Source organism: Loxodonta africana, chromosome 1, assembly GCF_030014295.1.
Source record: "Loxodonta africana isolate mLoxAfr1 chromosome 1, mLoxAfr1.hap2, whole genome shotgun sequence".
NCBI classification, from domain to species: Eukaryota; Metazoa; Chordata; class Mammalia; order Proboscidea; family Elephantidae; genus Loxodonta; species Loxodonta africana.
The window spans coordinates 83,572,352-83,584,834 of record NC_087342.1 but is presented as its reverse complement, the minus strand read 5'-3'; the positions used below and the strand labels follow the sequence as shown (position 1 = coordinate 83,584,834).

The following is a 12,483-nucleotide window of genomic DNA, read 5'->3' as shown; positions in this document are numbered from 1 at the left end:
GTAATATACAAATCATAATGTATATGAAACCATTCATTAATGTCTGTATTATTGAAGATCCAAGCATGAACAATGAAAATACAAAACTAGATGACCAAAGCAGTTTCCATACACCTGGAGAATTCATTCAGTGTATTCAGTTTTATATTTACATCTTCTTTGTATTATATATCATGCAAAAATAAAAATTCCTTGTGACCTGTTCTCTCTGAAGATATGCCAGTAATTACAGTTTAAAAGAGCTAAGTAGAATAATTATAATATTGTTTTTAACCACAAAAGTTTTCCACACAGGATTTATTATATTAACTGATCTCTAATTAGGGATTACTTGCTTAAGCAAAAACTAATAATACTTAGAAAATGTATTTCACTGCCTTATTTACTCTAATATTTTTCTACGGTTTTCATTTTTGTAGATTTATAGGCAACTCTTACCAACTTCCTTAGTGCATCCTTCATGTCCTTGTTCCTCAAGGTGTAGATAAGGGGGTTCAGACTTGGAGTGATGATGGCATAAAAAAGGGTGAGGAACTTCCCCTGGTCTTTGGAGGCACTGTTACCTGGCTGTAAGTACATGTAGATGACAGTTCCATAGAAGATGGACACCACAGTGAGATGAGATCCACAGGTATTAAGTGCTTTTCTTTGGCCTACTTTTGACTTCATTCTCAGCACAGCTTGGGAAATGTAACCATAGGATATAAGAATAAGGAGGAGGGGTGTAAGGACAATGACAATTCCTAAAGCAAAAACAGACATTTCAACAGTTGTGGTGTCTGTACAAGCTATTTTGACCATAGCTGGCAACTCACACAAGAAATGATCCAGAAGGTTGTTTCCACACCTAGGCAAATTCAGTGTGAGTGTACATGATATTGCAGAACAGGCCAAACTAATACCCCAAACCATGATCATCATCTTGAGACAAAGATGTGGCTTCATGATTACCAAATAATGCAAGGGTTTGCAAATAGCTGTAAAACGATCATAGGACATGACAGCCAGGAGAAGGCACTCAGCGGAGCCCAAACACATATTAACATACAGTTGAATGACACAACCCACATAGCTGATGGTCTTATCAGGGCCCCACAAGTTAACCAGCATCTGAGGTATGCTGCTGGTGGTAAAACACAGATCTAGGAAAGATAAATTCCTGAGGAAAAAATACATTGGTGTGTGCAGATGGGAATCCAGGAGAGATGCAACAATGATGGCTGTGTTACCCACCAATGTAATTAAGTAGAAGATGGTGACAACTCCTGACAGGACCATCTCCAATTTGGGATGATCAGAGAAGCCAAGCAGAATAAAACTATATAGAGAAGTATAATTGTTTTGATCCATGGTCCCTCAATGCCTAAATCTAAAAAGAGAAGAAGAAGAAAGCACTTGTCAACACAGACTACCTTAATAGTTTAACGAAATACAGAACTCAACAAAGGGAGAATTTATACCAAAAATTTTTTAAAAATCAATGAAAAGAAAATATTGCATTCAAGAAATCTGGTATTTGTTGCAGATTCTTTTATGATGAAGAGTTCAGTATTACATATTTTATCTGCATGACCTTCAGGAGTTCACTCTTAAACTGAGGATCTGAATATTTTCACAAGTGAATTTGAGAGTCTTCAATAGATATGGTTCTAAAATAACGTGACTCTTATTCTCTGTAAAACTAGTAAGTTTAATATAATGAACAATTCTTTTACTTAATGAGAGAATGCACCCATAAAATCTAACTATTTGGTTATTGTCAGAATAAGGAAAAGAGCGTTCCTCTTCTTCCATATCTTAGTGCAGAACATCTTTGATCCCCAAGGTTGTTTTGTAAGAAATCTGGCATTTCTCCTTGGCATTTTCATCTACCTCATTTCTAATAACTAAATTATCACCAAATCTGATAAATTTGAATGCAGAAATATACATTAATGATCCTCTCACCTTTTAAATTTTCCACCACCACTACTCTAATCGAAACTACTATCATCTGTCTAGATTCTGGTAATAATCTTCTATCCTTACATTCAGTCTTAAGCCTTGTTACAAGATTTAATAAGATCACATCATCCATGGGCTTAAAACTGGTCAACGACTTTCAACTACACTTAAGAAATATTCAAATGCTTTAAGTTGGTTGAGATGAACCTCTCCAGTCCTATTCTCATCTCACAAATCCCTACTAGCTCTCTCTGTTTTTTGTGTTTGTTTGTTTGTTTGTTTGCTTGCTTGTTTGTTTGTTTGTTTAAACAGGTCAAACTCTTTCCCCTCTGAAATCCCTGAAATCATCCCACTATTTCTATGGGGAACTCCTACTCATTCTTTCAGCCAGCCTTTAAAAGTTTCTTTCTTGAAGAGGAAACCCCTGAGCCTATCATCTCTTTTTGCTGTATATTTTTTATCAATTATAGGTAACTCCAACAGAGCGCCAATACAGCACGGACTTTAAAAGCATGGTCACAGAGCTTATGTTCATGTCTCAACTCTGCCAGTTATTTAACTGTGTGGTCCCAGGCAAGTTACATAGCGCTTCTGGGTTCAGTTTTCTCATCTGTAAAAATGGGACAATAAAGATACCTGTAGCTGGGGTGAATATTGAATGAGTAATATATGTAACGTGCTTAGAACAATGTTTGTAACATAGTATGTCTCAATAATCATTAATTACCAAGATTATTATAATAAAAAATTATAATCATGCACCATGAGGTAAGTGTTCATTTAACCTTCCCCCTGTATCACTCTATGAGCTTTAAAAGCAGACTTTATGGCTAGTGTTCTTCCCTCTATCCCTGACCCCTAAAGCAGACACCCCAAATATATTTTTTTAAATAATGAAAAGTTAAGTCACACCATGAATAATATTGAAACATTACTGGAAGTTATTAGTTAACATTTTCTTTATAAATTTAGACTGACATCTTGTGAAGTTACCTGAATGGGGTGATAAAGGGAGTAGACAAATGGAAAAGGCTTTGGTTTCATCTCTGTAGTAACAAATAGCCAATTTGGTAAGTTTGATGAAAAATAATTTAAAATATTAGTCTCTATTTGAAGGACTACGAAGCTCCGTGTTCTTCAGCAATGTGACAGAGATATAATTCATCTAGGAAAGCTTGAACATATCAGAACTGGTGAAACTTTTAACAATTGAGCACACTGTCAACAGTCCACCTTCACAGTGTCCTATTACTGACTACAGAAAGATAACTTCTTACTACCTGAAGCAAAAATAACTTCTGGAAAGATTTGTTTTAAAAAAAAAAAAACTAAGAAAACGCTTCTTGTTGAAAACTAATAGTTAACTATCAAGGTGTTTGAGCATTTGTGTGTTTGTCGCTATAGGGTAAAAAGTGGTACATTTATGTTATGTACATATTCTCAATATTATGAAAAAGACATCATTCTGTGGCCGTGATTCAATACTGTATACATTCACTAGACTAACTGAATATACTGGTCAACATAGTCATTTCAATATAGACATTGGTTAATTTCCTCAATTTGCTTTCCAAGAATAAGTATTTGAGCCGGATTTCTGCCACTGACCAAGTTGGCCAGAAGGAAAAATAATAACTTTCTGAAATGTATCACACACCGTGAGATATGATATCTGAGCAGGAGGATGAATAAATAATATTTATTTTGAGAAACACATTTGTGTGTAAAATCGTGCCTAACTTCTGAGTAAAACACAAACACATGAAAAATTAATGAATTTTATAAATTTTTAAACTAAACAAATTATATGAAATCTAAATTCAGCTATGATTATATAAATGCAAAAATGATAATTCTTTTAAAATTAAAGTCAATTCCATGATGTTAATTCCTTGACTATATCATTATCACTTCTGTCCCGATAGATAAATCAGAAAAGGATAAAAACTCTTACTGAGTTTGGGAATCTCAGATAATTTTCCATGCACATTATGACATTTAGAAAAAGATCCAAAGTATCTTTCCTAACTGCACAATTGCTATGAATAAAATTCAATATTTCAATTTAATCTACACTTTTCCGTTTGTTATTTCTGCTAATCAAAATGTCTGAAATCACAAATCTAGAAATAGCTTCATGTGCACCCCTTATAATAGAGAACAGCTTTTATCTTTCTTTCATAATATAGACAGAAAGGAGAATGTTTCTGCAGAGATTTACAATATTTAACCTCAGATTTCTGGCAGAAAGCCAGAAGAATCAGCCCATATAGATCTAAGTTTCCTTTCTTCTACCTCTGAAAAATTGTTTTACCAGATAACGCACATTATTTTCCAACAGATATTAAAGATTTGCATTACTGTGCTCCAGAGAGAGGTACCTTGGCATTGTACTTCACCAGTGTAAAGCCCACTCTGAAGAAAATGGATTCTGGTTCAGCATTTGCTCCTCAGGTTTCAGCTCTCTCCTGTATTCCCTGCAATGCCACCATGAATTGAGCTCTTTCCTGAGGTGGTTCAGGTAGAGATTCTCAACAGGACTTCTTCTTGAACATGAGACTTCAGGCAAGGGGATGAAACCTGTCACAAATTCTCATGCCTCTTCTGACTTTAAATTAATCTGAAAATTCCAGAGAAATAATACAAAAAAAAATTAGATAATTCCAAGGCACTTCTGGGTGAACGTGACACTCCAAACTTTTGGTTACTGAGTACATTAACTATTTCAACCACCCAGGGACTCCAATTAAGAAAAAATAAGAAGTGAATAATAATCCCCAACATTGTGTGGAAATTCAAATCATCAAGAAAGATTGTCTAACCCACTCAGGACTGCATCCAATTGACTTCACTAAAGTGCTATACAAAAAGCTGGTTGATGGAACAGTTGGAGAATTAGACCATATGCTGACATTTCACAAGGACAAATTTAATAAATGCAAAACGTATTCATATGAAGGAAAGCTATACAAGAGGGAAATGAGAAAGTATATTTTTAATCTTTTTTTCTCTAAGTAGTGAATGTATTACGAGTAACAAAATTTGCTCTTAATGTGTATTTCCAACCCTAGAATTTTAACATATACTGACCCTATAAAATAATCATGCCATTAATAATGTACATATTGATTTGGAAATAAATGTGCTCTGAGTAAATATGTAAATAAGGTACCTCTAATAGTTCCCTCTGACTTCCAATCTCTGAAACCCAAGGACTTTCTTGTCTGTGAAAGAGAAGATAGTCAATCTCCAAAGCTCTAAACAGTAAATTGAGGATTATAAGAAATTTATATTTTTATTTCATGCCTTTGTCTTGATGGCCACCATTGGTGATTCAAATCCTTCAGCGCCTATGATAATTAGTTTGCTGGTACCTGAGATGTCACTATTTAAACCCTGGGTCCTGGAACAATTGTGTGCTCTGATGATTTTTCTGGGTTGGTTTAAGATCATCACATTGTAAGAGCTTCCTTGAATTAAAATTGCATGCCACCAGTAATTAATAAAACAGATAAGCACAAATAGACTGCCTCAGGATGCACATTTAAATGTGGTTATCTTCTCATCACTGAGCAATGAAACAATCTTAATTAAGTGAACTAAGATGAAACATTTCAAACTTATAAGTAGCTGCACTAAGCATAAGAACAAAATATATCTAATGAGTTCTGATCCTCCAGGTGACAGAATCCCTAGGGATTTGGAGAAAATGAGCTCTACCATCAACCGTAGCTCAACCAAGCCGGCTCTGTGATGAGATCCCAAGAGTCCTCTTTACAATTGAGAAAGAATTGGGTACTTTGAAAATTTCTCTAGCTCCTTTTCTAGATTATAACAACCAACATTGAGCTGTTTATCGAGGACTAAAAATACTGTTCACACTTGTTCAGGGAAACTGTATAAATAAACGCAACAGGTCTCCAAGTTTCCACAAAACAGTCATGAACCAACCAAAGGACCACCATCAATAAATCAAACCATGGTGCTTCCATCGTTCATCTCTCCCCCTCCAGAATGTAACATAGCCATAAGAGGAAATAAGGCAATTATTCAGGGAATTATTCAGGGAGAATCACCACCCACGCAAACTTCAAGTCCTTTATGATGGTACTAATCTCTGCAATCTCTCCAGGAGTGTGATTATTATTCACTTCTTATTTTGGTTTATTATTTCCCTAGTTACGGGCAGTTCTAATACCTTCCACTTGGCTTTTCCTACCATAATAGTCCTTACTCCTTTTGTCAGAAATTCAATGTGGAGGTTCTGCCAGTTGCTTTGTGTATCTATTCCAATTATGCATTCTGGAATTGGGAAAATCACTACAGGACAGGTTCAGGAAACCACTGAAACTACTGTGAGACAGACATGAACTAAGACTCCATTAATAATCTGAACTCCATATGCCCTCACTCTGACTGGTGATCCACAGTGACTTTTTGGGTCCCCTGGAATTAGTGTCTGTTCACAGCCAGTATCCAGTAGTCTCTGAAATGCCTGATTATTTCCTTTTCCCGAAGAACTGTCACTCTCATAAAAGGGTGTGGATTACTTTGGAGCAGGCTGGTAGAAAGATTAACAGTATAAGTTTTAGGCTATGTATTGGAGTCCTTCCTCAAGGGGACACACCCTCCCCTTCATTCAGGGGATTGTGAGTTTTTAAACTCGCTCAAGCCTTGGAAATGACTAAGGAGCCCTGACTCTCTGTTCTGGCTGTTCTATTTAGACTGCTGTTCTCTTGACCTAGAATTTTTCCACTTGTATAGATCAAGTATATATTTAGTATATTTCCTATCTATTTCACTCCTGTGGACACTATGACGCCTATGGACACTATGACAAAGTAGAAAATGCCATAAGTCCATAGGAGTCAGACTCTTCTGTTTACTGCATTGATTCTGCTGTCCATTATGGTAACCATGCCCACCTTGTCTTTGTCCAGTAAAAGCTGTCACTTGACCCCTATCACTGCGGGGTCCAATCAACCCAATTGCCACTGTCAGATATAACTTACGTGAAATGGCAATCACAGCAGTCTTCAAGGATGCTAGGGCTCCCTTCACGAATTTGTTCCTCAATATTGTGGTAAAAGGTGTATGCTCTGGGCACTCCATGTGTGGACCTGTGAGTCGAACCTGATAAATCTGCTCTAGCATACCAATTTCCCTAAGCCTTCGGATGCCTTCTTCTACAGTGTACCAAAGCATATCTTGTGCTTCAACTTGATTTAGTGTAGGCTGCCACGTAACCAATGCTTCAGTGACTCAACCAAATAAACTATTAGATCCTGTCCTAACTTCTTGAGCTGAAACACTGAATGAAGAGTTAGTGGACCCGTATCAATAAACTCAGACTGATCCATCTTCATGTTCCTTGCACCATTATCCCATACCCTTAATAGAAATTCCCACACATTTTCTCCAGGTTTCTGTTTCTACATATTAGAAAAGTCAAGGAATTCTTTTGGAGTGTAGCATACCTCCTCCTGAGTTACATATTGTACTTCACCTTTGGGGCTCATTGGGACTTAAGTTTACTTGTAGGTCTGGAAGCGAAAATTGGTGATGGGAAAGTGTTTGGAGAACATTCAACACTGTCTTGTAAAGCATCTGCCTCAGGCCATGCCCCAGGCAATGACTCATTCAAGGGCCCTTTAGACACAGCTTGGTTAATCTCATTAAACAGATGTGGAAGGCTTAATGGTTTTACTTGCGAGAGTGGATTAGCAGACAAACATGACGTAATTTCTTCAGATTGGAGTGAGAGGGCTGGTTCTGTTGGCAGGAAAGACTCAACGGAATTTGGGGGCTGAGTGTCTCCAGCTCCTTGATTATCTGCCCATATGTCCCCAACCCAAGTTTAAGGATTCTAGTTTTTCCCAGTCAATGCCCTCCCTTTAACTTCAGATACCTCTTGTGTTTGGTAATTCAACCACTCTTACAATAAGACTCTGGTTTTAGCTCTCTACAAAATCAACTCTGTTACTACAAGAAATAAGACTTGCTTTCAAGGCATGAGTGGAAACTTTGAGGTCATTTATGAGTCACTTGAGCTTTGATTCTGAAGCCCTGAACTCATCTCTTTCTTTCATCAGTTTGTCTAGGGAAAGTGGGAACAACCAACCAGCTTTCTTATACTTAGCATTCCAACAAAATTGTAGAAAGGTATCACACATGCAATCACACAGAGCCTCACCTTTCATCAATACCTCATCTCTTGGTGGTGATATTTTTCATATTTGTATTGCCACCTTACACCATGGATTAGCAGTGCCCTTGTTACTACTGGAAGCAGACTCATCAACATCTTTAATACTAACCAGACTTGAGAAATAATTTAGAAAACTCACCCTTACAGTTTTGTTCCTCTAGAATCATTCTTGGTACCAAATTTCTTGTGCTGGTAAAGCATGTAAATGTATATATAGAGAGAGATATCAAGGAAATGGCTCATGTAGTTGTAGAGGCTGGAACGTCCTAAGTCCATGGGTCAGGATAGAGGCTACTCCTAATTCATGCAGCTGCAGGGCTGGCGAATCCAAGATCATCAGGTCAGGGAGCAGGTCTCTTGCTCACAGCCTGCAAAGATCAATTAATCCCAAGATTGGAAAGCAAGACTGCAGGTAAGCTGCTAGTTCAAACCACAAGAATCAGAGATCAGACAAATTGAAGCCAGCCACAGGATCCACAGTGAGCAAAAATCCTCTGGCCTTGCCAGAATGTCCACTTAAAATTGATGCAGACCACACACTCAAGGAAACTCCCTTTCAACTGATTGGCTACTCACAGCAGATCCCATCACAGAGGTGATCACATTATATCACATCTCATCATGAAAGTGATCACAACAGCATAAGACTGCCAAAACACTGGGAATCATGGCCCAGCCAAGTTGAAACACAACCTTAACTATCACAACATCTTTCTGGTATTCTCTGCTTTCAGCCAGTGTCATGGATTGAATTATATTCCCCCAAAATGTGTGTATCAACTCGGTTAGGCCATGTGTACTTGTTCTCCATTTTGTGATTGTAATTTTATATTGAGAGGATTAGGGTGGGATTGTAACACCACCCTTATTTAGATCACCTCCCTGATCCTAGGTAAAGGGAGTTTCCCTGGGGTGTGGCCTCCACAGTCTTTTATCTCTCGAGAGATAAAAGGAAAGGGAAGCAAACAGAGAGTTGGGGATCTCATACCACCAAGATAGAAGCACCGAGAGCTGAGCGCGTCCTTTGGACCTGGGGTCCCTGCACCTGAGAAGCTCCTCAATCATGGGAAGATTGAGGACAAGGACCTTCCTCCAGAGCCAACAGAGGGAAAGCCTTCCCCTGCAGCTGATGCCCTGAATTTGGACTTGTAACCTATTAGACTGTGAGGGAACAAATTTCTCTTTGTTAAAGCCATCTACTTGTGGTATCTGTGTTATAGCAGCACTAGATAACTAAGACAGCCAGTATCCATCCATCTGACATCAGCAACAATATTCTTCATTCCACGACCTATTCTGAATCTGGCTTGAATTTCTGGCAGTTCCTTGTCAATGTACTGCTGCAACTGCTTTTGAATGATCTTCAGCAAAATTTTATTTGAGTGTGATATTAATAATTTTGTTCGATACTTTCCATACTTGGTTGGATCACCTTTCTTTGGAACAGGCATAAATATGGATCTCTTGTAGTTGGTTAGCCAGGTAGCCGTGTTCTAAATTTCTTGGCATAGATGAGTGAACACTTCCAGCGCTGCATGAGTTTGTTGTAACATCTCAACTGGTATTCCGTCAATTCCCGAAGGTTTGTTTTTTGCCAATGCCTTCAGTGCGGCTTGGACTTCTTCTTTCAGTACCATCTGTTCTTGATCATATGCTACCTTCTGAAATGACTGAATGTCGTCCAGTTCTTTTTGGTACTCTGTATTCCTTTCATCTTCTTTTGATGTTTCCTGCATTGTTCAGTATTTTGCCCATAGAATCACTATTGCAAGTTAAGGCTTGAATTTTTTCTTCAGCTCTTTCAGGTTGAGAAATGCTGAGCACGTTCTTCCCTTTTGGTTTTCTAACTTCAGGTCTTTGCACATGTCATTGTCATACTTTGTCTTCTTGAGCAGCCCTTTGAAATCTTCTGTTCAGCTCTTTTCCTTCATTCCTTCTTACATTCAGTTTAGCTAGCCATCCTTCAAGAGCAAGTTTCAGAATCTCTTCTGACATTCATTTTGGTCTTTTTTTTTTTTTCTTTGCTGTCTTTTTAATGACCTCTTGCTTTCTTCATGGATGATGTCCTTGATGTCATTCCACAACTTATTTAGTCTTTTGTCATTAGTGTTCAATGTGTCAAATCTATTCTTGAGATGGTCTCTAAATTCAGGTGGTATGTACTCAAGGTTGTATTGTGACTTCCATGAACTTGTTCTAATTTCTTCAGCTTCGACTTGAACTTCCATATGACCAATTGAATGTCTGCCTGCAGTCAGGCCCTGGCCTTGCTCTAATTGATATTGAGATTTTCCATTGTCTCTTTCCACTATATCAGACAGTATTTCACTGCTATTCGTCAGGTTTCACTGCGTAATTTTTTTCACAAGCAGACTGCCAGGTCCTTCTTCCTAATCTGTCTAATTCTGGAAGATCAGCTAACCCTTGTCCACCATGGGTGATTCTGCTGTTGTTGGAATGCCAGTGGCATAGCTTCCACCTGCAGAGCAACACACAAGCCCCAACAAAATGACCAACTGACAGATGCACGGGGAGAATTAGCATATGACCTAGCAATTCCACTTCTAGGCATACACCTAAAAGAATTGAAAGCAGAGACTCAAAAAGATATTTGTACACCAATATTCATAGCAGCACTGTTCACAATAGTCTAAAGGTGCAAACAACCCAAGTGTCCATCAAGGGATGAATGGATAAACAAAATTTGATATATCTGTACAGTGGAATATTATCCTGTTATAAAAAGGAATGAAATTATATTGCATGCTACAATATGGATAAATCTGGAAAACATTACCTTAATTGAGTAAATCAGACACAAAAGGACAGGTATTGTATGATACTTTTTTATGAAATATCTAGTATAGGCAAATTCATAAGACAGTAGAGTAGAGACTACTAAGGAGCTGGGGCGAGGGGAAAAGGGGAGGGGTTATTGTTTAACGGGTACTGTGTTTCTATTTGGGACAATGAAAAAGTTTTGTAAATAGATAGTGGTGGTGCTTGCACAGACTTGAGACAGTTATTATTACTGTTGAATTATACACTTAAAAATGGTTAAAGTAGCAAATTTTTGTTATATGTATTACCACAATTAATAAAAAATGGTGTTTTTAAAGCATTTGCACATTGAGTCTCATTCTCTTGTACTTAAAACACTGACTTCACCATATCAATCAATCCAAGCTATGTCTACATGACAGAACAAGTAAAAGAGAACTGAGATGCCCCAGCTAACAGCCTGCCAACTGCCAGATGTGTAAGGTCATCTTAGATTGCCCAGCTGCCAATCAGTCCATCAGCTGACCATAGATGTATGAGATTGCCCAGCAAGATATGCTAAACAAAGTCCCAGACCCCTACAGTACACAGAATAGCACAGAAGAACAGGAATGGGGTCAGAGACTAAAGGTGCAAGGGACTGGTACAGTATATATCAAGCATTACCTAATTTAAAACTCTTAAAGATATTACTTTTCCAAAACTTGAATACATAAGTTTTCATTTTAAAAAACGGCCATTGTGTCACCAGAAAAAGAGTCAGGTCTCTCACTGGTCAAGAATGAGCAGGTAAGGCAAAGTAGTTTTCCACACAAGCAAAGCTTTATTGAAGAGGCTTGCAAGCAGAGAGGAGCAGGACCTAGAGCAATGCATACCCCCATCTCACAGAACAAAAGGCAGGCCCGAGTATTTAAAAGCTCTTGGGCAGGGAAAGAATCATGTTTATTCATAGGCACAGGCGGGGATATGTTAACTAAGGTGCACACACAGCAGCCTTCCAAGATGGCTCCTGTCTCGGAGGTCTCTGGGATTTTAACAGGGCTCATTAAGGGGTGTCGCTCCTGCATAGTCTCTAGCTCCCCAGGTTCAATTCCCTGGCTGGGGCTGTAGCCCCTCACTGTCCCTGATGGAAGGTCAGACCGCGGTCACAGGTGGATGTTTTGGGCATGTCCCTGGGCCTGCTTTTCTCCAGCTGCTTCTGGAAGGCAACTTTAAAGAAGTTTGCAGGCTACTTTTAGATACCCTGCCCCATTGTTCTGGGGATTGGCTTTGTTTCTGGGCCCTGGCCCATTTCTTGTTACTTTGTTTGCAGATTTGGGGGCCCCTCTGTTCTCTGTCTTCCTGAGTCTCTAGGTTCCACACTCAACCCCCATTACCTCCGTGATAGTATAGATTATTTCTCTTTTACTTGCGTCTCTCTAACCACACCAGTTTCTTTGCTATTCCTTAAACAGGCACCCTCTGATCTCAGGGCCTTTGCTCCCTGTCTTAATTGGCCATTGATTTTTCAAACCAGTTGAAATTTCAGCAACAGGAAGTTTCAGAATTCT

The 12,483-nt window shown here is 38.4% G+C and overlaps 1 protein-coding gene across 1 annotated transcript; it reads right to left on the bottom strand.

Annotated features, from left to right (window-relative positions):
• Positions 1-387: 387 nt before the first annotated feature.
• On the bottom strand, positions 388-2,812 carry LOC100664131 (olfactory receptor 2W1-like). Its single transcript, XM_003422183.2, has one exon. The coding sequence runs from the start codon at positions 1,348-1,350 to the stop codon at positions 388-390; it is 963 nt and encodes a 320-aa protein (XP_003422231.2). The 5' UTR covers positions 1,351-2,812.
• Positions 2,813-12,483: the final 9,671 nt, after the last annotated feature.

What these genes read in the sequence shown, in the direction of transcription:
- LOC100664131 (XM_003422183.2), bottom strand. Translation starts at nt 1,350, where the DNA reads ATGGATCAAAACAATTATACTTCTCTATATAGTTTTATTCTGCTTGGC.